Below are 25277 nucleotides of genomic sequence, written 5' to 3' on the forward strand. Positions count from 1 at the left end.
GCAAATAACCTCAACTAATTCAACAAACTGGAGAATCTTTTGCTGGAAGAACATCATCAGATTTTTCATCACACCAAAGATTAAAAAAGCATCTCTATCAGTGGATCAACCATGTTGGAGACATTGTGGGGAGTATAATGTGGGACATGCACATGTGTTTTGGCAGTGCAACAAGGTGTCACTATTTTGGGAAACTTTGGGCAAAGAAATGGAGAAAATATTGGGGTACACACTATCAAGGTCATGCATAACGATGTATTTTGGGCGGACTACTGATGCGCATATCCCAAAAAAGGACCATTACTTGATTAAGGTATTACTGGCAGCATCAAAAAAAGCCATTACACGCAAATGGCACAAGGAAGACCCCCCTACGCTGGACAACTGGAGGGACATTGTGGAAGAAATTCGCACCATGGAGAGACTTACATATGTTTTAAGGTTACAAAAGGAAAAATATGTAGAAAACTGGGACAAATGTTTTTTTTTTTATTTAAATGACGGCTGACCGAATGTTCATTGTTATTTTGTTGTATTTTTGAAAATAATAAAATATAAGTTACAAAAAAAAAACACATCTGAAGTGCTGATGCACAAAATGGCAAAATTTGTTTTTTCCAGGCATCGCCATGGCAACACCGTGCAAAATACAAACTTGGCCCCCTGGACTTTTTTGTCGGGGACGACCTGAAGAATCACTGTGCCAAATTTTGTGTTCGTCGTTGACGGTAGTAAGTCGTTATAAGACTTTGAAATGTACGAAAATTTGGAAATTTTCCCATTAGGATAACATGGGCGCTTTCGCCATGGCAACCCAGTGAAAAATATGACTTGGGTCTGATTGACTTTTTTGATCAGGATGACATGAAGAGTCATTGTGCCAAATTTCACATTATTCCATGAAACTAATATTATTCCCATGAATGGGAAAAATTCGGAGATTTCCCATTAGCATAACATTGGCAGTTTGGCGCATCACCATGGCAACACGGTGCAAAAAAAAGCATGGGTGTCATTGACTTTATTGAAAAAACAAAAACAAAACAAAAAAACTGGTTTATTAGTCTGTCTCCTGGTTTATTAGTCTGTCTACATATCCAATGCTCAAAATGCTCAGTCTCCCCTTGTGATGTTGTGGTTTACAATATATCTGTAATGAGCAAGACAGATTTAGCTCAATTATATGAAAACTAGGTACAGCCACTTTAAACAGCAAATTCTACCATAGAATCCTGACTGTTCTCCAGCTCACATTTAAATGAGGCATTCTATAATGTTGTCATGAAGTCATGTGACCAGCTCTAGAACACTCACCTAGCAACCAGTGTTGCCATGGTGTTCTCGTCACGGTGACAAAGAAATCCTTTGACACAAAGCAATCGATTTGTAGTACTTGTTAGATCAAACTCAACGGTCACAACAAAGTCAAGTGCTCTTGTATTGCTCTTGTATTGCTCGTGTATTGTTCGTGTATTGCTCTTCTGTTGCTTAGATATCTAATTTTTTGACCAACCTAAATACATACTGAAATGGCTTCAGGATATCCCTCCAGACTAGATCAAACCCTGTTTAAGTTAGGGGAGTACATCGTCTTGGACGTACTTGGGGAAGGGCATTTTGGTGCAGTCACTAGATGCTTTCACCCTCAGACTTTAGAGATCGTGGCAGTTAAAACCCTGAAGAACGCCAGTAGCAGTCTCGAAAACGAAGTTGAGATCTTGGAGGAGTTGCGCCTCTTACAACCAGACAAGTACAATATTGTCAGGTTCATTGAATACTTTGCAGAACAGGACTCCGAATGCATGGTATTTGAAACATTAGACAGGAGCCTGTTCGACTTTATGAACATGAGAGGAAAGCTATTGTCTTTGTGTGAGCTCCGTCCAGTGGTACAGCAGCTCCTGGTGGCCTTTGACGGTCTCAAGACGGCTGGGATCATTCATGCAGACCTAAAGCCAGACAACATCATGCTGGTGAACCACAGTAAGCAGCCTTTTAAAGTCAAACTCATTGACTTTGGCCTTGCTGGTTATGCAGACATGATGGACTTCCTGAACATATGGCAGCCTTTTCCATACCGAGCTCCAGAGGCCACTCTAGGCTGCGACGTCACTGAGGCTGTGGACATGTGGTCTCTAGGCTGCACTCTGGCAGAGTGTTTCACAGGATACCGTCTTTTCAGTGGACACTCAGCCTACGACAATCTCAGGACAATCGTCGAACTGGTAGGACTTCCAAGTGCAAAAGTGCTCCAAAAAGCACATATGGCTTTAGATTACTTTACAAGCCCTTCTGGTGACTTCACACAGTGGAGACTTCAAACCTTAGATGAGTACTATGGCAGACAGAGAGAAGACATGCCCAAGGTCTCAGATTGTCTAGCTGGAATATTCAGCTCTTTAGACAGTGTTTTTCAGGGGTCTCATACAAGAACGGGAGACCCAGAGCACAGAGACAGATTGGCCTTTGCTGATCTCATAAAGAGACTTCTGGACCTGGACGATGAGATGAGAATCACTCCCAAGGAGGCACTCCATCACCCCTTTGTGACGATGGAACATCTGATCGGTGATGACAGTGAATACAGTGAGAACGCTCGTGGCCTCATGGCCTTAGCTCTTAAAGGGTCCACCACTGTGTCTGATTTGAGCCCTCCTGAACAGCCCAGTCCACACGTCCCACAACATGTACCAGAGCCGCTCTGGGATGAGGAGGAAGCAATAAGACCCACGCAAACACTGGAGCACATAGACAACACAAAGTGTTTCAACCAGGGTATTCTAGAGACTCCAATGGACAACGAGGAAAACATGCAACCTGTCAAGTACGTCAATGGGTTTTTCTATTTTGGCCTTGAAGATCCAGTTTGGAATGAACCACTTAATGTAGGAGAAACAAGTGTCCCCCAAATACCTCAGTGTTTGAACCCAGCTATTCTAGAGCAGCAGGGAACAGCAACAGAACTCACTGAAGCAAACATGTCCAAAAACTGGTGTGATTATACTTCTGAGGACGACGAACTCCTCTACAGCCAGGAATTCGACCTGGAGATGGAACTCGCCAATCAGGACCAGACCTCTGGACCATCTGAGGAGGTGGTCCAAACCTCTGTAACTCTTGAAGAGTTGGAGAGGGAGCAGTTGGAGCCTCAAACCCAACAGAGGTCTGAAGAGGAAGAAGACCAGAGCTTGAGCTTAAACATGCTCGAATTTGAAAAGGCCTCTAAAGCTGCTCAGGCTTTAGATGCCAGAGAGGAACGTCTTCTCCAAGAACTGGAAGACCTCAGGTATGTTCGAGAAATTGACCACGAACAGCACCAGGAGGAGAAGCTCAAGTTATTGAACAAAACTGAGCTGATCATTGCAGGTCATAAGAAGCAACTCCAAGGCTTCAAATCTGAACTGCACACAGTGAAAAAGGAGAACAGACAATTAGTGAGAGAATCTGAGGAGCTGAAACGTAGGATTAAGATCAAAGATGGAGACGTAAACCAGCTTGTCGAACAGCATGAGGAGGACAAGAGGAAAATGAAGCGGATTATTCAAGATCATAACACTGAAATGAAGAAAAAGGACAGAATAACCCAAGAACTCCAAATTGAACTGAACAACGTGAAAGAGGAGAGAGCAGCACTTATACACCAGTCAGATGAACTGAAGCACCAGCTTCAGTCCAAAGATCGCACTATGGACGCACTGCAGAAACAAGTTGCTGAAATGAAACACATGTTGGAGCAAATTCGAAAAAATTCCAGACAAAAATCCAAACAGTGGGAAAAGGAAAAACGGAATCTTCAGACGGACGCTGCCAATATGAAATCCAAACTCCACAAAAAATCTTCAGAAAATACAGAGCTGACTGAGCAGAACTCTCAACTGAAGCGTGCACTGGCAGATTTCAGAACGGACATGTCTGCTCTGAAACATGAACTGGAAACCAAAAAACAAGAGGCGGCTGTCCAGAAGGTCCAGATGTTGCGGCAAATGGAAGACAAAGATACGCACATCCGAAAGATGGACGAGGAGAAGGACGCCACTTTGAGGACCTGTGAGGAGGTGAAGGAGGATCTCAGAAAGACACAGAAAGAGCGCTCCCTGCTGATGGAGAGATGCAGTGCATCAGACCAGCAATTGAAAAGAGCAGAGGTAGAGCGCTCCCTGCTGGTCATTAAGAACAACGTGTTACAGCAACAGATAGAAGAGGAGAAACAAATCAAAACCGAACTAGAGGAGGAGAAGACGGCTCTCTTAAAGACCTGTGAGGAGCTAAAGGCAGAGAGCTCCCTACAGGCTGAAAGCTGCAGTGCGTTGGAGAAACAGCTGAGGAGCACAGAAGAACAGCGCTCCCTGCTGGAGAAGATGAGCATAACACTGGAGCACGAGCTGGAGAAGAGGAAGAGGAAATGGTACAGGAGACTGTTCCACGTTTAGACCCTTTCTTTTTTGTGATCAAATTTTTTTATTGTTTACATAACAACAAAAACACAATACCCCCCCCCCCCAAAAAAACAACAACAAACAAAACAAACAAAAACATCCCGAGCTCATGGTGATATCCTACCCCCCCTCCCTGGGCTCCACATGTACAAGATTAAAAAATTATATATATGTATATATATATATATATATATATATATATATATATATATATACATGCACATTATATATGTATTCCTATACTATACATACTATACTTATATTATACACTTACACATATATATATTTAGTGTAGACCCTTTCTCAACCCCCCACCCTGTTCTGCACATGAACAATAACTAAAAAAAAAAGGTTTTTGAGTTATTGTTTAATAAAAAAATTAAAAAAAATCCATTCATTTTTTTGTCTTCTTTTGGGTTAATTATTATTTGAACCACCTTATCCATGGTTTAGTCTATTTTAGGTGTTGGCAATATTGGGTTAAACTTGAGTCTAAATATCTAAAATCTAGCTAATGTACTTTAACAAACTTGTTGTAGGGTTTTTATCTGACAGACTCCAAACTGAGGCAGCCTCATCGGGACATATAGTCGACTCAACATAATGACATCTTAACAAAACAGCCATTTTGAAAGTATAAAAATTCATGTGACTTTTGCAAAAATGATCGGATCTGGATGGACCCAATGTAGCACTTGTGTGGTTTGATGAGCTGGACATAATGATTTGTGAATTAAACTTGTACCTTTAAAATGTCAAAACAAACTGGAGAATCTTTTGCTGGAAGAACATCATCAGATTTTTCATCACACCAAAGATTAAAAAAGCATCTCTATCAGTGGATCAACCATGTTGGAGACATTGTGGGGAGTATAATGTGGGACATGCACATGTGTTTTGGCAGTGCAACAAGGTGTCACTATTTTGGGAAACTTTGGGCAAAGAAATGGAGAAAATATTGGGGTACACACTATCAAGGTCATGCATAACGATGTATTTTGGGCGGACTACTGATGCGCATATCCCAAAAAAGGACCATTACTTGATTAAGGTATTACTGGCAGCATCAAAAAAAGCCATTACACGCAAATGGCACAAGGAAGACCCCCCTACGCTGGACAACTGGAGGGACATTGTGGAAGAAATTCGCGCCATGGAGAGACTTACATATGTTTTAAGGTTACAAAAGGAAAAATATGTAGAAAACTGGGACAAATGTTTTTTTTTATTTAAATGACGGCTGACCGAATGTTCATTGTTATTTTGTTGTATTTTTGAAAATAATAAAATATAAGTTACAAAAAAAAAAAAACACATCTGAAGTGCTGATGCACAAAATGGCAAAATTTGTTTTTTCTAGGCATCGCCATGGCAACACCGTGCAAAATACAAACTTGGCCCCCTGGACTTTTTTGTCGGGGACGACCTGAAGAATCACTGTGCCAAATTTTGTGTTCGTCGTTGACGGTAGTAAGTCGTTATAAGACTTTGAAATGTACGAAAATTTGGAAATTTTCCCATTAGGATAACATGGGCGCTTTCGCCATGGCAACCCAGTGAAAAATATGACTTGGGTCTGATTGACTTTTTTGATCAGGATGACATGAAGAGTCATGGTGCCAAATTTCACATTATTCCATGAAACTAATATTATTCCCATGAATGGGAAAAATTCGGAGATTTGCTATTAGCATAACATTGGCAGTTTGGCGCATCGCCATGGCAACACGGTGCAAAAAAAAGCATGGGTGTCATTGACTTTATTGAAAAAACAAAAACAAAACAAAAAAACTGGTTTATTAGTCTGTCTCCTGGTTTATTAGTCTGTCTACATATCCAATGCTCAAAATGCTCAGTCTCCCCTTGTGATGTTGTGGTTTACAATATATCTGTAATGAGCAAGACAGATTTAGCTCAATTATATGAAAACTAGGTACAGCCACTTTAAACAGCAAATTCTACCATAGAATCCTGACTGTTCTCCAGCTCACATTTAAATGAGGCATTCTATAATGTTGTCATGAAGTCATGTGACCAGCTCTAGAACACTCACCTAGCAACCAGTGTTGCCATGGTGTTCTCGTCACGGTGACAAAGAAATCCTTTGACACAAAGCAATCGATTTGTAGTACTTGTTAGATCAAACTCAACGGTCACAACAAAGTCAAGTGCTCTTGTATTGCTCTTGTATTGCTCGTGTATTGTTCGTGTATTGCTCTTCTGTTGCTTAGATATCTAATTTTTTGACCAACCTAAATACATACTGAAATGGCTTCAGGATATCCCTCCAGACTAGATCAAACCCTGTTTAAGTTAGGGGAGTACATCGTCTTGGACGTACTTGGGGAAGGGCATTTTGGTGCAGTCACTAGATGCTTTCACCCTCAGACTTTAGAGATCGTGGCAGTTAAAACCCTGAAGAACGCCAGTAGCAGTCTCGAAAACGAAGTTGAGATCTTGGAGGAGTTGCGCCTCTTACAACCAGACAAGTACAATATTGTCAGGTTCATTGAATACTTTGCAGAACAGGACTCCGAATGCATGGTATTTGAAACATTAGACAGGAGCCTGTTCGACTTTATGAACATGAGAGGAAAGCTATTGTCTTTGTGTGAGCTCCGTCCAGTGGTACAGCAGCTCCTGGTGGCCTTTGACGGTCTCAAGACGGCTGGGATCATTCATGCAGACCTAAAGCCAGACAACATCATGCTGGTGAACCACAGTAAGCAGCCTTTTAAAGTCAAACTCATTGACTTTGGCCTTGCTGGTTATGCAGACATGATGGACTTCCTGAACATATGGCAGCCTTTTCCATACCGAGCTCCAGAGGCCACTCTAGGCTGCGACGTCACTGAGGCTGTGGACATGTGGTCTCTAGGCTGCACTCTGGCAGAGTGTTTCACAGGATACCGTCTTTTCAGTGGACACTCAGCCTACGACAATCTCAGGACAATCGTCGAACTGGTAGGACTTCCAAGTGCAAAAGTGCTCCAAAAAGCACATATGGCTTTAGATTACTTTACAAGCCCTTCTGGTGACTTCACACAGTGGAGACTTCAAACCTTAGATGAGTACTATGGCAGACAGAGAGAAGACATGCCCAAGGTCTCAGATTGTCTAGCTGGAATATTCAGCTCTTTAGACAGTGTTTTTCAGGGGTCTCATACAAGAACGGGAGACCCAGAGCACAGAGACAGATTGGCCTTTGCTGATCTCATAAAGAGACTTCTGGACCTGGACGATGAGATGAGAATCACTCCCAAGGAGGCACTCCATCACCCCTTTGTGACGATGGAACATCTGATCGGTGATGACAGTGAATACAGTGAGAACGCTCGTGGCCTCATGGCCTTAGCTCTTAAAGGGTCCACCACTGTGTCTGATTTGAGCCCTCCTGAACAGCCCAGTCCACACGTCCCACAACATGTACCAGAGCCGCTCTGGGATGAGGAGGAAGCAATAAGACCCACGCAAACACTGGAGCACATAGACAACACAAAGTGTTTCAACCAGGGTATTCTAGAGACTCCAATGGACAACGAGGAAAACATGCAACCTGTCAAGTACGTCAATGGGTTTTTCTATTTTGGCCTTGAAGATCCAGTTTGGAATGAACCACTTAATGTAGGAGAAACAAGTGTCCCCCAAATACCTCAGTGTTTGAACCCAGCTATTCTAGAGCAGCAGGGAACAGCAACAGAACTCACTGAAGCAAACATGTCCAAAAACTGGTGTGATTATACTTCTGAGGACGACGAACTCCTCTACAGCCAGGAATTCGACCTGGAGATGGAACTCGCCAATCAGGACCAGACCTCTGGACCATCTGAGGAGGTGGTCCAAACCTCTGTAACTCTTGAAGAGTTGGAGAGGGAGCAGTTGGAGCCTCAAACCCAACAGAGGTCTGAAGAGGAAGAAGACCAGAGCTTGAGCTTAAACATGCTCGAATTTGAAAAGGCCTCTAAAGCTGCTCAGGCTTTAGATGCCAGAGAGGAACGTCTTCTCCAAGAACTGGAAGACCTCAGGTATGTTCGAGAAATTGACCACGAACAGCACCAGGAGGAGAAGCTCAAGTTATTGAACAAAACTGAGCTGATCATTGCAGGTCATAAGAAGCAACTCCAAGGCTTCAAATCTGAACTGCACACAGTGAAAAAGGAGAACAGACAATTAGTGAGAGAATCTGAGGAGCTGAAACGTAGGATTAAGATCAAAGATGGAGACGTAAACCAGCTTGTCGAACAGCATGAGGAGGACAAGAGGAAAATGAAGCGGATTATTCAAGATCATAACACTGAAATGAAGAAAAAGGACAGAATAACCCAAGAACTCCAAATTGAACTGAACAACGTGAAAGAGGAGAGAGCAGCACTTATACACCAGTCAGATGAACTGAAGCACCAGCTTCAGTCCAAAGATCGCACTATGGACGCACTGCAGAAACAAGTTGCTGAAATGAAACACATGTTGGAGCAAATTCGAAAAAATTCCAGACAAAAATCCAAACAGTGGGAAAAGGAAAAACGGAATCTTCAGACGGACGCTGCCAATATGAAATCCAAACTCCACAAAAAATCTTCAGAAAATACAGAGCTGACTGAGCAGAACTCTCAACTGAAGCGTGCACTGGCAGATTTCAGAACGGACATGTCTGCTCTGAAACATGAACTGGAAACCAAAAAACAAGAGGCGGCTGTCCAGAAGGTCCAGATGTTGCGGCAAATGGAAGACAAAGATACGCACATCCGAAAGATGGACGAGGAGAAGGACGCCACTTTGAGGACCTGTGAGGAGGTGAAGGAGGATCTCAGAAAGACACAGAAAGAGCGCTCCCTGCTGATGGAGAGATGCAGTGCATCAGACCAGCAATTGAAAAGAGCAGAGGTAGAGCGCTCCCTGCTGGTCATTAAGAACAACGTGTTACAGCAACAGATAGAAGAGGAGAAACAAATCAAAACCGAACTAGAGGAGGAGAAGACGGCTCTCTTAAAGACCTGTGAGGAGCTAAAGGCAGAGAGCTCCCTACAGGCTGAAAGCTGCAGTGCGTTGGAGAAACAGCTGAGGAGCACAGAAGAACAGCGCTCCCTGCTGGAGAAGATGAGCATAACACTGGAGCACGAGCTGGAGAAGAGGAAGAGGAAATGGTACAGGAGACTGTTCCACGTTTAGACCCTTTCTTTTTTGTGATCAAATGTTTTTATTGTTTACATAATAACAACAAAAACACAATACCCCCCCCCCCCAAAAAAAAACAACAACAAACAAAACAAACAAAAACATCCCGAGCTCATGGTGATATCCTACCCCCCCTCCCTGGGCTCCACATGTACAAGATTAAAAAAATTATATATATATATATATATATATATATATATATATACATACATGCACATTATATATGTATTCCTATACTATACATACTATACTTATATTATACACTTACACATATATATATTTAGTGTAGACCCTTTCTCAACCCCCCACCCTGTTCTGCACATGAACAATAACTAAAAAAAAAAGGTTTTTGAGTTATTGTTTAATAAAAAAATTAAAAAAAATCCATTCATTTTTTTGTCTTCTTTTGGGTTAATTATTATTTGAACCACCTTATCCATGGTTTAGTCTATTTTAGGTGTTGGCAATATTGGGTTAAACTTGAGTCTAAATATCTAAAATCTAGCTAATGTACTTTAACAAACTTGTCGTAGGGTTTTTATCTGACAGACTCCAAACTGAGGCAGCCTCATCGGGACATATAGTCGACTCAACATAATGACATCTTAACAAAACAGCCATTTTGAAAGTATAAAAATTCATGTGACTTTTGCAAAAATGATCGGATCTGGATGGACCCAATGTAGCACTTGTGTGGTTTGATGAGCTGGACATAATGATTTGTGAATTAAACTTGTACCTTTAAAATGTCAAAACAAACTGGAGAATCTTTTGCTGGAAGAACATCATCAGATTTTTCATCACACCAAAGATTAAAAAAGCATCTCTATCAGTGGATCAACCATGTTGGAGACATTGTGGGGAGTATAATGTGGGACATGCACATGTGTTTTGGCAGTGCAACAAGGTGTCACTATTTTGGGAAACTTTGGGCAAAGAAATGGAGAAAATATTGGGGTACACACTATCAAGGTCATGCATAACGATGTATTTTGGGCGGACTACTGATGCGCATATCCCAAAAAAGGACCATTACTTGATTAAGGTATTACTGGCAGCATCAAAAAAAGCCATTACACGCAAATGGCACAAGGAAGACCCCCCTACGCTGGACAACTGGAGGGACATTGTGGAAGAAATTCGCGCCATGGAGAGACTTACATATGTTTTAAGGTTACAAAAGGAAAAATATGTAGAAAACTGGGACAAATGTTTTTTTTTATTTAAATGACGGCTGACCGAATGTTCATTGTTATTTTGTTGTATTTTTGAAAATAATAAAATATAAGTTACAAAAAAAAAAACACATCTGAAGTGCTGATGCACAAAATGGCAAAATTTGTTTTTTCTAGGCATCGCCATGGCAACACCGTGCAAAATACAAACTTGGCCCCCTGGACTTTTTTGTCGGGGACGACCTGAAGAATCACTGTGCCAAATTTTGTGTTCGTCGTTGACGGTAGTAAGTCGTTATAAGACTTTGAAATGTACGAAAATTTGGAAATTTTCCCATTAGGATAACATGGGCGCTTTCGCCATGGCAACCCAGTGAAAAATATGACTTGGGTCTGATTGACTTTTTTGATCAGGATGACATGAAGAGTCATGGTGCCAAATTTCACATTATTCCATGAAACTAATATTATTCCCATGAATGGGAAAAATTCGGAGATTTCCCATTAGCATAACATTGGCAGTTTGGCGCATCGCCATGGCAACACGGTGCAAAAAAAAGCATGGGTGTCATTGACTTTATTGAAAAAACAAAAACAAAACAAAAAAACTGGTTTATTAGTCTGTCTACATATCCAATGCTCAAAATGCTCAGTCTCCCCTTGTGATGTTGTGGTTTACAATATATCTGTAATGAGCAAGACAGATTTAGCTCAATTATATGAAAACTAGGTACAGCCACTTGACACAGGAGTCTGTGCAAGGTGCGGGCCTATTGCTTCCGCAACTTCGTTGCGGAAGCAATAGGCCCTACGCCCTGTAGGGGCTCGGGCCTAATAATAATTTCTTCTTTCTTCTGCACTTTGAGCAGGAATTTGACCCCCTGAACATATTCAAAAACTCACCAAATTTTGCCCATAATTCAGGTCTGGCGAAAAATTTATTTTTTTATGTGGTTATATTTTTAGCAAAAACAATATATCCGATAACATTACAATGACATATTATATGTTTTCTGAAAGCTCTCGACTTTCCCCACGTCACCGTGGGGTCAATGGCGAATGACGAGCGCGTTAGCGCTCGTCATTCGCCATGACGTCGGTGAATACTGATACTGATACTTAACAGGTTATTTTTAGAATGTAAACGAGGGACCACTGCACATTTTGACAGCAGTAAAACAGATCTGGCTTTTAAAAATATTCCTCTACTAAGCGTAAACTACAATCCTCCGTCGGCTTTTCCAAATCGCACTCATCAGTTTGTGCAAATGAACTCTTTAATTGTATCCCAAAATGAAGTTGTAACATACTGCATCTGTAATTAAGGCGACATTTACGCACTCACAACATTTTATTTCCCCAAACCTGCACAGTAATAAGGTTCATGGAAAATTCACTTCATTAATATTAATCTTACAGCTTTACACTTTATCATACAGACAAATGGCCACGAGGCGACTCAGCTCGTTTAGTAAAGATTCTGTTTGAAAAGCCTTTTTATAAACTACATTAACCTTGTGGTATAAAAATGTATATTTATAATTGACACACACGACGCTCGCTGCGGAGTCGTGCTCAGTCAGACGGACGATACCAGAATTTCAACGCGAACGAGCTTCCAAATCAGATTATTATCACCATTTATTTCCACAGTATTGCCATCTGCTGCATTGTGTCCCAGTTTAAATGTTAATTATGAGAATGACTGTTTGATTGTGTGAAATACGCTCTTCTAAAACGCTCTTAACTCAGCAGTTGATGGTTTGAATCCCATTATCCCAGTTCCGATGAAGCCGGTCATCTACTCACCGTTGAAGCTGACACTGCGGATGTACTTGAGGAGTTTCTTGCCTCCCGCCAGCTCCATTTCGAGGCAGTACCCGGAGTTGTCTGGACACAGGTCTCGCTGCATGTTGTGGAGGGCGTGGGCCATGGCGTAGACGGCGTCGATCACGAACTGCACCTTCCCCTCCTGCTCGTACTTTGAGTCAATCCCGATGCGCTCCTGACCTGAGGGACGCAGAGAGAACGAGATAAGGTTCAACCGCAACGACAAGACCAACCAACAGGAGCGTTTTTTATTTTATTTATCTTTATTTATAGAGGGTAACCCAATGAGACACTCGGGCTCTTTTTCATGATCGTCCTGTTTAAAATACAACACACGCAGAAAAAACAAACAAAACAAACAAGTCCATATAAAACATTAAACACAGGAGCAGGTGTGAGGATAAAAGTTTGTTACCAGATTATTAAAGTTTGTGTCACCAAAGTCTCCAGTTTGGCTTTTCCGTGGAGTTTGTTCCATTTTTGTGAATTAAAACAGTTAAAAGTCTGTTTCCCTGACAGAAATCAGAGAATGATCAGAGAATGATGTTTGTTGTCGTGTAAACAGAGACACAGAGAGGTCCTCATGTCTTCAACGTCATGTCGTCTCCAAATGAAGTAAACACCTTAAATCCATGTCACTTTAACTCCACGTGAATGTATCTGCTGCAGGAACTTCATCAGGAAAGGATCTACAATGGACGACTACGTGGACATCTGTGTGTGGACATCTGTGTGTGGACGTCTCTGTGTGGACATCTGTGTGTGGACGTCTGTGTGTGGACACCTGTGTGTGGACGCCTGTGTGTGGACGTCTGCGCGAGGACGTCTGCAAAAGTGACATATGATGTAAACTGAAAAATCCATTTGACTCACACTTGGAAATCAAAACCTGGCCATTCTTTGTTTTTCTGTTTGTTTGTTGTTTTTTTCTGATTTACAGGACTGAATTGTCCAGAATAAATTACTATGTAGTTATTTTTATTATTTATTTATTTATCTATTTATTTATCTATTTATGTATTTGTCTATTTATTTTTTTATTTTTTTATCTATTTATTTATTTATCTATTTATTTATTTTTTATCTATCTATTTATCTATTTATTTATTTATGTATCTATTTATTTATTTATCTATCTATTTATTTATCTATTTATTTATCTATTTATTTATTTATTTATCTATTTATTTATCTATTTATTTATCTATTTATTTATCTATCTATCTATTTATTTTTTATCTATCTATTTATTTATTTATTTTTTATCTATCTATTTATTTATTTATTTATCTATTTATTTATATTTTATCTATGTTCCCCTAAAGCACACGTCACAGTCTGCTCTTATACAAGCTCCAAAAACAGTGGGAAGAAGAAAAACGCATCATCTCCCTCCTCTATTCTCCATCAGACACAAATCACACACTTTATTCACACACACACATTATATCACGACATAATAAGTGAGTTTTATGTATATTATCTACAGTTTAAATCAGATTGTAAAGACAAAAGACGCTCTCATTTATTCAGATTCACAAAACACAGTCAGAACATTCAACACATTAAACTCAATAGAAATGTTCTTAAAAAAAAACTAAAAACATGTTTGAAAGTGACGAGGATAAACAAACCCAAGGAGCTTCTGTTTTACTTTTATTCCCAAACAGTGAGAGCTGTTTTCTGTTTTATTACGGCGAGATCGTGATGACGGAAACGATGATAGAACTGAAGAAAACGGGTTTTTTAACAACAGTAACAGGAGCTCGGACACGTTCAGATAATCAGATTTATCCTGGGACTTTACTGGTTTATACTGTGTCCTCTGCACATTTACACATCGAGAACAGGAATAATTTTCCCCAGAGACAAAGACGAGAGGGACGTTTAACTCTGGAGACGTGTGGAGCTTAACTTCTGTTCCTCAAGCACAAAAAACTGTTACTGTGTTTTGTGTGAATAGAAAAAAGTAATAATAATAATGCAAAATTATGTTAATACTTAAGTTTCGTCTAATTAGTTTCTGTTTTTTCCCATTTCAGGATCGCTAACTTATTTATTTCGCACTTTTAAAATGTTCAAAACAATCAACTTGCAAAGTGCTTGTAATTAAATGCAAATTTTAAACAAAAAAATGCACCAATTACTAAAAAAATAATGAGAGGAAAAACAAGTCCGTGCTTCTAAAATGGTCGGCAAAGTGTTTTCATTACATTTAATTGGATGGAGATAATTGATATTTTAACCTATTTTTGTAAAGTTTGGGTTTGTTTATGAACTAAATGTTTACACGACGCTCCACCTCTGCCCCAGGACGGGACGATTCACAATAATATCATTTATCAGGATAAAAACGGGAGGAATAATCATTCGTGGAACATTTTATATAATCATAAGTTATCGTATAAATGTGTGACCAGAAAAATCGACAGAAAAAAGCTGCTGATCTATAAATGTTCTCCATGAGACACTCAACAAACAAAGTACAACTATATAAAAAGTATATAAAATGTGTATTGTGTCGTGCGTCCTGATTGGCTAAGGGACGTGCCGTGTCTCCTGTTCAGCCAAATTTACGTAACGTTTGATTTAACATTTATTTGGGTCATTAGTATTTTGTTTATTACTTTGTACTTATTTAATTAACGATGAACATTATTTTCTTTCTTCATAATAATATTGGTTCCTACTTATTGTTTCAGTACAGCACATTTGAGGAGCGCACACGAGCTGTAACTGTCCTGCTGTCGGTCGATTTAAGCAAAGAAGAAGCAAGAAAATACGTCAAATTAAATCTAAATGTGACAAACCACCGCCTCAAGAGACAAGAACAAAATATTAGAGTCAAATTTACATAAACTGTCGTAACGGTGCGGATAGGACCAAAGGATGCAGACCAGAGCAGTTTTAACAGTGTTTATTTACAGCGGTGAAAATGCAGTCTTTAAACAGGTCACAAGAGCAGGTACAGGAACCGGGGAGCGGGAGACGGGTCAGGCGGGTGCGGTGCAGGTAGAGGCGGGCAGGACAGGACCAGGACGGGGATAGAAGCAGGTGCGGTACCAGGGCAGGCGGATCAGACGAAGACCAGAGCGGGGAGCGGGTGACAAACCAGAGACCAGGACCGGACAGGAGACGAGACGAGCAGGAGACGAGACGAGCAGGAGACGAGACGAGCAGGAGACGAGACGAGCAGGAGACAAGACGAGCTGGAAGCGATACCGGGACTGGAACGTGGCGGCAGGAGCTGGGCGAGTAGAGGCAGGAATCTGGAGGGTGCATAAATCCAAATGAGCATTTGCCGGAAAGTACCATATAACAAAGCTTAGCAAGAAACATTCACGTTTTACACGCGGACGGTCTGGCACCGAGTGTAGACTGCCAAGCCTTCTTGTACTCAGCAGCAGGTGGTGGTGATTAGGCTGATGCACCCCAGGTGTGCACGGGAGGAGTCAGGCACTCCACCCAGCTCCAGACACACAGGTAGGGGAGGGGAAGAGAGCACGGGAGGACAGGGAAACTGACATCATGACAGTACCCCCCCCCTAAGGTCCACCTCCTGGTGGACCCCCAGGCTTGTCAGGATGAGCGCGGTGGAAGTCTCTCACCATGTCGGGGTCCAGAATGCGTGCCCTGGGCACCCAGGATCGCTCCTCCGGACCGTAACCCTCCCAATCGACGAGGTACTGGAGGCCCCTACCACGGCGACGAACGTCAATCAGGCGGCGGACGGTGAACGCCGGGTGGCCGTCAATGACTCGGGCGGGCGGTGGGGGATCGGCCGGAGGGCACAGGTCGCTGGTCCGGACTGGTTTAACCTGGGAGACGTGAAAGGTCGGATGAATCCGGAGAGACGGGGGTAACTGGAGGCGCACCGCCGATGGATTTATGATCCTCATGATCTTAAACGGTCCCAGGAATCGGGGGGACAGCTTACGGGAGTCCGTCTTCAGCGGGACCGTCTTGGCGGAGAGCCAAACCATCTGGCCAGGTTGGTATACGGGCGCCGGGACACGGTGGCGATCGGCCGTCGCCTTAGTGCGCGCTCCAGCCCGAAGAAGGGCCGCCCTGGCCTTCTTCCAGATCCGGCGACAGCGCTGGAGATGGCGCTGAACAGACGGGACGGCGAGGTCCCTCTCCTCCGTGGGAAAGAGAGGGGGTTGATATCCCAGCGATGCCTCGAAGGGGGACATACCAGTGGCGGAACTCACGAGGGAGTTGTGAGCATACTCTATCCAGGGCAGGTGAGTACTCCAGGTCGCGGGGTTGGCGGAGGCTGTGCACCGTAGGGCCGACTCCAGGTCTTGGTTGGCCCGCTCCGTCTGCCCATTAGATTGTGGATGGAACCCGGACGTGAGGCTAACCGTGGCCCCCAAACCGTCGCAGAAAGACCGCCATACCTGAGAGGTGAATTGGGTCCCTCTGTCGGACACGATGTCCACCGGGATGCCGTGGAGTCGGAAGACATGACTGGTCAGCTGGTCGGCAGTTTCTTTGGCTGTGGGGAGCTTAGGCAGGGCAACGAAATGGGCGGCCTTGGAGAAGCGGTCCACAATGGTGAGAACCACCGTGTTCCCCTGGGAAGGGGGAAGGCCCGTCACGAAGTCCAAGGCGATGTGGGACCAAGGGCGACGAGGAACTGGGAGAGGATGCAAGAGACCAGAAGGGGGTGAGTGGGAGGCCTTGGCCCGAGCACATACCTGGCAGGCGGCGACATAAGCCCGGGTGTCTGTGTCCATCGTGGGCCACCAGAAGCGTCTCCTGAGGAGGGAGAGAGAGCGACCGGCACCAGGATGGCAGGCGAAACGGGAGGCATGGACCCACTGGAGCACCTGAGACCGGACAGAATCGGGAACAAACAGTTTACCTGGAGGGCCGTTACCTGGGTCGGGGTCGTTGGTCTGGGCCTCTCGGACGGTGTCCTCGATATCCCAATGGACCGCGGCCACCACACACGAGGAGGGAATAATTGTTTCTGCGGTGACCGGGCTATCCTCCAGGGCGAACTGGCGGGAGAGGGCATCGGGTTTGACGTTCCGAGATCCGGGGCGGTAGGTGAGGAGAAAGTTGAAGCGGCTGAAGAAGAGGGACCAACGAGCTTGACGGGGATTGAGGCGCCTGGCGGACTGGATGTACTCCAAGTTTTTATGGTCGGTCCAGACGATGAATGGTTGCTCCGCCCCTTCGAGCCAGTGGCGCCACTCCTCCAAGGCCAGCTTTACGGCAAGGAGCTCCCGATCCCCCACGTCATAATTGACCTCGGCCGAGGACAATCGCCGGGAAAAGAAGGCGCAGGGACAGAGGCGGTTGTGGGGGTCGAACCTCTGCGAAAGCACGGCCCCCACTCCCGAGTCGGAGGCGTCGACCTCCACGATGAATTGCCGTGAAGGGTCGGGCTGGTGCAGGATGGGAGCGGAGGTAAATAGTCTCTTAAGCTTCTCGAAGGCTGTCTGCGCCTCAGGAGACCAGGCAAACGGCAAAGCAGGAGAGGTGAGTTTAGTTAAGGGCGAGATAACCCTACTAAAATCCCGGATGAAACGTCTATAAAAATTGGCAAAGCCGATAAATCTCTGGAGCTGTCTCCGGCTGGTAGGAACGGGCCACTCAGTGACAGCCTGGATCTTTTCAGGGTCAGCTCTTACTTGGCCCCGCCCCACAATGAAGCCCAAAAAGCTGACCTCCTCTGCGTGAAACTCGCATTTCTCAGCTTTCACGAACAGTTTATTCTCGAGGAGGCGCTGGAGAACCTGGCGAACGTGCTGATGATGCTCCTGGGGGGACCGCGAGAAAATCAAGATGTCATCCAAGTAAACAAAGACGAATCGGTTAAGGAAATCACGGAGCACATCGTTGATGAGGGCTTGGAATACGGCAGGGGCGTTGGTGAGACCGAAGGGCATAACCAAGTATTCGAAATGTCCCAGGGGTGTCTTGAAGGCCGTCTTCCATTCGTCTCCCTCCCTGATGCGCACCAGGTGGTACGCATTCCGCAAATCCAACTTTGAGAAGATGGTCGCACCGTGGAGGGGCGTAAATGCCGAGTCCAGTAAGGGAAGCGGGTATTTATTCTTTACAGTTATATTGTTCAGACCCCGGTAATCAATGCAAGGCCGCAGGGATTTGTCCTTCTTAGCCACAAAGAAGAACCCCGCTCCCACGGGTGAAGTGGACGGGCGGATGATTCCGGCAGCCAGGGACCCACGGATATAGTCCTCCATTGACTCGCGTTCAGGTTTAGACAGGTTATATAGCCTGCTAGATGGTAGTGGGGCACCCGGCAGGAGGTCAATGGCGCAGTCATATGGACGGTGGGGCGGTAAAGAGAGGGCCTTGCTCTTGCTAAAAACCTCCCCCAGGTCGTGATATTCAGCAGGCACCGAGGACAGATTGGGGGTGTCTGGGGACGGATCAGCGACAGGAACGGACCTCCCGGCCGGAGGGAGGGCGGACCGAAGGCACTTGGCGTGGCAATCGGGACTCCAGCCCGAAACTCCGCCCCTGGCCCAATCGAAAACAGGGTTGTGGGCGCGTAGCCAGGGGTAACCAAGGACCAGAGGAGAAGCGGAGGAGGACAGGACATGAAACTGACGGTTCTCTTGGTGGTTGCCGGACAGAATCACGGTGACAGGTTCTGTGATGTGAGTGATGTGCCCCAGAAAACGTCCATTGAGCCCCTGGGCATTTAAGGGGCGTTCGAGGGGCTCCAGGTAGACCCCGAGCTGCTCCGCGACTTGGGCATCAATAAAGTCCCTCTCAGCCCCGGAGTCGATAAGGGCGGAAACGCATAAGGTCTCTGTGCGAACGCACAGGGTGGCGCTGAGCCGCAGTCTATTAGAAGAGTCCAGGATGTGTTGCTCGCCCACCAGTACTCCCAGTGCTACTGGTGGGCCCCCCCTTTTGGCCGAACTGGGCAAGTGACCACATAATGTCCGCGCTCACCGCAGTAGAGGCAAGCCCCGGCCAGACGACGCCTCCGTTGACGCTCCTCGGCCGACACAAGGGTCCTGTCGAGTTGCATGGGCTCATCCGGCGGGGGCGGGGCAGCGCGTGGCTCCGGCGGGACCGGTGACCGGCGTCTCTCTCGGCGACGAGCCCGTAGGCGGTTGTCTATACGGTGAGTGAGGGAGATGAGGGTCCGCAGGTCGGGGGGTTCGTCCCGGGAAACCAATTCATCTTTCAAAGTCTCGTTCAGGCCCCGCACAAACACAGCCCGCAGCGCGCTGTCCGTCCAGTCCAGCTCCGCCGCATGTGTCCAGAATTCAATGGAATAATCCGCTACCGTCCTGGAGCCCTGGCTGAGAGTCAATAACCGGGAGGCAGCATTGTCCTGGTAGTGCGGGTGGTCAAACACCAGCTTAAACGTGGACACAAATTCATTAAAATCCAGGCTATCCACAGACGTCTTCATTAGGCGCGCCTCTGCCCACTGGAGAGCTCTGCCCCGGAGTAATCCACATATATATCGGATCTTGGTGGCCCCCGAGCTGAAACGAGAAGGGCATTGCTGGAACATGAACTCGCACTGGAACAGGAATCCGCGACAGAGGTGAGGTTGTCCAGCATACGGCTCCGGATCCGTGCCTCTCGGCTCCGGGAGGCGTGGCGGCGCTCCGGCTGCAGCAGGCGGGGTGACGAGGAGCGCGGCCACCTGGTGGTTAAGCTGTGCCACCTGCTGGGACAATGTCTGATTTAGCTCCAATAGAGTCCGAATGGATTGTTCATGCTGACCCAGCACCGCCTCGGGGTGAGAGTGCGTGAGGCGGCGCGTCTGGTCCGGATCTGAGCCTGCTTGGTCCATAGTGGCCAGACCGTTCTGTCGTAACGGTGCGGATAGGACCAAAGGATGCAGACCAGAGCAGTTTTAACAGTGTTTATTTACAGCGGTGAAAATGCAGTCTTTAAACAGGTCACAAGAGCAGGTACAGGAACCGGGGAGCGGGAGACGGGTCAGGCGGGTGCGGTGCAGGTAGAGGCGGGCAGGACAGGACCAGGACGGGGATAGAAGCAGGTGCGGTACCAGGGCAGGCGGATCAGACGAAGACCAGAGCGGGGAGCGGGTGACAAACCAGAGACCAGGACCGGACAGGAGACGAGACGAGCAGGAGACGAGACGAGCAGGAGACGAGACGAGCAGGAGACGAGACGAGCAGGAGACAAGACGAGCTGGAAGCGATACCGGGACTGGAACGTGGCGGCAGGAGCTGGGCGAGTAGAGGCAGGAATCTGGAGGGTGCATAAATCCAAATGAGCATTTGCCGGAAAGTACCATATAACAAAGCTTAGCAAGAAACATTCACGTTTTACACGCGGACGGTCTGGCACCGAGTGTAGACTGCCAAGCCTTCTTGTACTCAGCAGCAGGTGGTGGTGATTAGGCTGATGCACCCCAGGTGTGCACGGGAGGAGTCAGGCACTCCACCCAGCTCCAGACACACAGGTAGGGGAGGGGAAGAGAGCACGGGAGGACAGGGAAACTGACATCATGACAATAAACGTTGGATCTCAGTGTGACTCTGAAGTGCTGTACGTTTGCAATTTGTTTTCTCCCCGACAAAACCCACAATGTCGATGAAACGTTCTGCACCGACAAAGACGCCTACGAAGGTTTGAACTTTGAGAGAGTTTAAACGAGAGAGAAATGTGAGAAAATGTTAACGCCTGTGTGAGAAAAGTGTATAAAGTGTGTGGTGAGGGGTTTTACAGACAAAAACAGAGAATAATGTAAAAAATAAAGATGATACTTCGCTAGAACGTAACCCCGGCGATAAACGAGGGGCCACTGTAATATATTTAACATTTTTAGACCATCAGCGACTAATTAATCATAATCGTGACATTATCTTTGATCACTTATTTCCACCGTGAAAATCGTGACACAAAATTGACAAAATTATCTCCATTTTGTTACTAAATGATTGCGTTTTCTTGGATCACATGGTTTTGTTTGTTATTATTGTTGATTATTTCGATTTTGATGATAAAATAAATCCACACCGTGACGACTAAAACACCTTTGTACAGTTACATCTTTATATTCGTGTGTGATTACGTCGTCGAACCTGCGAAACGTCGGGATGTGCCGTCTCCAGGTCTCCATGACGACGCTCGTTTCCTGATTAATTAGCGAGTACGGTTCATTTTACACGGGCGGAGAACGAGAGAAGAGCGAGGGACGAGGCAGCGGCGTGCGGAGAACGTGACCCCGGCGTCCACGTCCTCAGGGCAGAGCGTGCGACTTTATTACTACGGAAAGTGTGAAAGAAATGAGACCACGGCGAGTTTGGACGCACAACATTAACTCCATACTACGATTCTTCACTCAATAACTTCAAATATTCCGCATTGTGGCTTTCCCCTCCCTGTTCTTTTACTGAAATATGAGTCACACGAGTCGTCTGTGAGATCTTCTTTAATCAAACTGCGTCGGTTCTAACGATCTACAATTAGTGACGCACAATTTAAGAGAAAAAAACACACAAAACGTAGTATTTGAAGGCGATCGCACACTCCACTGTGAATGTGGCGTCTCAATATTTTATGAGTTTATGTGGGACAATTATTAAATTTGAGTCTCATAAACTGAGACTCACACAAAACTGTAAAAATGTTTCCACTAAGAAAAATCTTGATAAAACTCGACATGTTTGAGTTTTTATGTTTGAGGCGTTTGGTAAAATTATTTAAATATGATTTAGTGAAACAACAACGAACAACAAGTGTGTGTTATAAAGTCACTGATGTCGTATTTACAGAAACCAAGCGACGATACACACATGACAAATACACACATATCAGCGACGATACACACATGACAAATACACACATGACAAATACACACATGACAAATACACACACATCAGCAATGACACACATGTAGAGATGATACGCACATGTAGAAAGGATACATGTATGCAGCGATGACACACACATACAGTGACGACGCACACATGCAGAGACAACACACACATGCAGAGACAATACACACATACAGCAACAACACGCACACAAACAGACACTATGGCTCAGAGTCTCACCTGGGATCTCATTAACCGACAAATATACGACACTGAGAATAATCCTATGAACACAATTATGTATGCAACACAAACGCACACACAACAACAACCTCGTATTTACAAGAGCTGTGTGTCATTAAGAGGCTACGATACGATACAAACATCGACACAAAGGCCACGATACGATACTCGACACAAAGGCCACGATACGATACAAAGCTCGACACAAAGGCCACGATACGATACTCGATACAGTGCACTGTCGATTCGATACGATACAAACCTCGACACAAAGGCCACGATACGATACAAACCTCGACACAAAGGCCACGATACGATACTCGATACAACGCACTGTCGATTCGATACGATACAAACCTCGACACAAATGCCACGATACGATACTTATCTCGATACAGTGCACTGTTGATTTGATACAATACGATACGATATATTTCAAATCAATTCAACACAATTCAGTGAAAAATAAAGACTTTTGGGAAACTTAAGGATCAACCCCATTTTCACAAACATTAACATTAATTTTATCTTTTTTTTTAAATTTATCTTCTATTTATTGAAGATGAATGAACAGAACAAGGTGCATTTTGTTTTGTGGATTTTACCAACGATAAAAACACATCAGACTGTTCCATGTGTCAGTTTTGTTCATCCACAGTTTATACGAGCTCCACATTTACATTTACACAGAGACATGTGCAGTTTAACAACTCTGAACGAGCAAAACATATCGACTAAAACAACTGTGACACTAAAAGACCAAAGTTAATATGAAATAAACTGATTTTAATCATCAAAACAGTGAATCAAATGTCAAATGTTCAGCAGAGACGAGTTTATTTCCTCTAAAACAAGCTGCACAAATGTAGAGCTGTGACGGAATAATTTGGTGAAATATAGAAAAAAAAATACTCTTGGGGATTTATCGATACAGCAGCACACGATATCGATACTGTAGCATTAAATGAAGCGATACGATATAACGATATTTCAATATTTTTGCACAACTTTAAGTGTTATCAGAGTTTTGGACAATATTTTTGGAGAGGTTAAAAAATCTGCAGAAGTCAGTCTCATTTATACGAGGAAGAACACAAACATCACCGACGCCGCCGCGCTCTTCTACGAATAAAAAAAACATCTAAACGTGCTGTGGTCTCATTCAAACTTTAAGCGTACATTTACTACGAGGTACGGTTTTATTCCGTGTTCCGCTGATGCCGGATGTGGCTGATGTGTGCGAGGAGCGAGTGATGTGCGTTTTGTATTGAAGAACGCGACCTGAGCTGCACACTCTATATCCTCGTCTTTGTGAAGCTTCAAAGCCGCAGGTTTGTGTACACGCTGCGACACACACCGCCTCGCACAACAATCGCCTCTTTGTGATACAGATGCGTCTGTTTGACTGTGGAGATATACATTGTGGGAGGTTATAGAGTTCGACGCGTAAGAGCGAAACGTGTGAATGGTGTTATTTAAGACGCACCGGGCCCTGCGTCACTTATGTGCACCCGAAGACGCCTTTGACGAAGTTGAGTGCGTCCAAAACTGTCGTATAATGGCTCCAGCGTGCGCTCCGTGGCGTGATGCTCGGCACATACTAAAGATCAGCTCAATAAGGAGTTTCCCTGAACACAACACAAACAGACCCCAGAGACAAAGGCGTTTCCCTGTGGAGTGGTTTTATAAATACGCACGAGACGAGATTCCTCTGCGTGAAACACTTGTGTCGGACTTCAGAGCTGATGAAGGAAACTCAAGGATGAAACCTGAAGACCTCGTCCAGCCCAAGAATCAAACTCTGTCCTCTCCGATTTGTCCAGTTGATTTAATTTTGTCTTTTTGCTGTGGATCAGACCTGGACGACTGAGGGACACACAGACGTCGATGGTGGACGCGTGTCTTGGTGCCCTGTGTTTCTGCGGCGTGTTTTCAAGCGACAGAGCAGCACGTATCTGGCGTTGACGTGGCACATCTTGAGCGTTGACACGTCAGACGCTCCGTTTGCTCGTCCAAAGTGTCAGACGCCAGAGTAAGAAAAGCTGAACTTTTACTCAGAAACTACGCTCCAGTGATTTAACGACATCATTATCCAGAAAAAGTAGAAAGGCGTCAGCCACAAACTAACGGCAACTTAATAATGCGGCGAGCGTAAAGGCTGTAACGGACCCAGACACGCCGCAGAGCCGATCACCTCCTTTCATCAGTTTTATGTCATAAATCCACTAAAGTCACTCTCTCCTGGTCTGCAGCTTCACAAAGACACAGGGAAAACAAAACACCCAAAGACACTCACAGACCGCAACGGACGCCCTGGATGAGCGCTACAAGGATTTTTCTCCAACGTCCAGGGCGTCCATGACACGGATCAGAGGCGTTTGGTCTCAAATGTAGACTACTAGAGGCGTCCGACTAGAGGCTAGAGGCGTCCCACTAGAGGCGTCCAACTAGAGGCGTCCAACTGGCCCCGTGTGAACCTTTAACCCGTCATGTCCCTCTGAAGGTTCAGGAGGTCGGCCGTCGTTGTTGTTTTTTAATCTGTTGAATTACCTTAATAATCTGAGTAAGTCTGAATACCTGTATTTGATCACATTCCCCTTTCTCTTGATTTTTGAGGTAAAAGA

General features: G+C 44.8%; 1 protein-coding gene across 2 annotated transcripts in view; it reads right to left on the reverse strand.

The window, feature by feature from the left end:
- LOC117371361 (metabotropic glutamate receptor 7) overlaps positions 1–25277 on the reverse strand; it is a 150081-nt gene that overhangs the window by 68666 nt on the left and 56138 nt on the right. For both annotated transcript variants that reach the window (XM_033967024.2, XM_055222142.1), the window contains exon 5: positions 12596–12796. In XM_033967024.2, the coding sequence (XP_033822915.2) occupies positions 12596–12796 (201 nt within the window). The remainder of the gene's footprint in view (positions 1–12595; positions 12797–25277) is intronic.

Source organism: Periophthalmus magnuspinnatus, chromosome 5, assembly GCF_009829125.3.
Source record: "Periophthalmus magnuspinnatus isolate fPerMag1 chromosome 5, fPerMag1.2.pri, whole genome shotgun sequence".
NCBI lineage: Eukaryota > Metazoa > Chordata > Actinopteri > Gobiiformes > Gobiidae > Periophthalmus > Periophthalmus magnuspinnatus.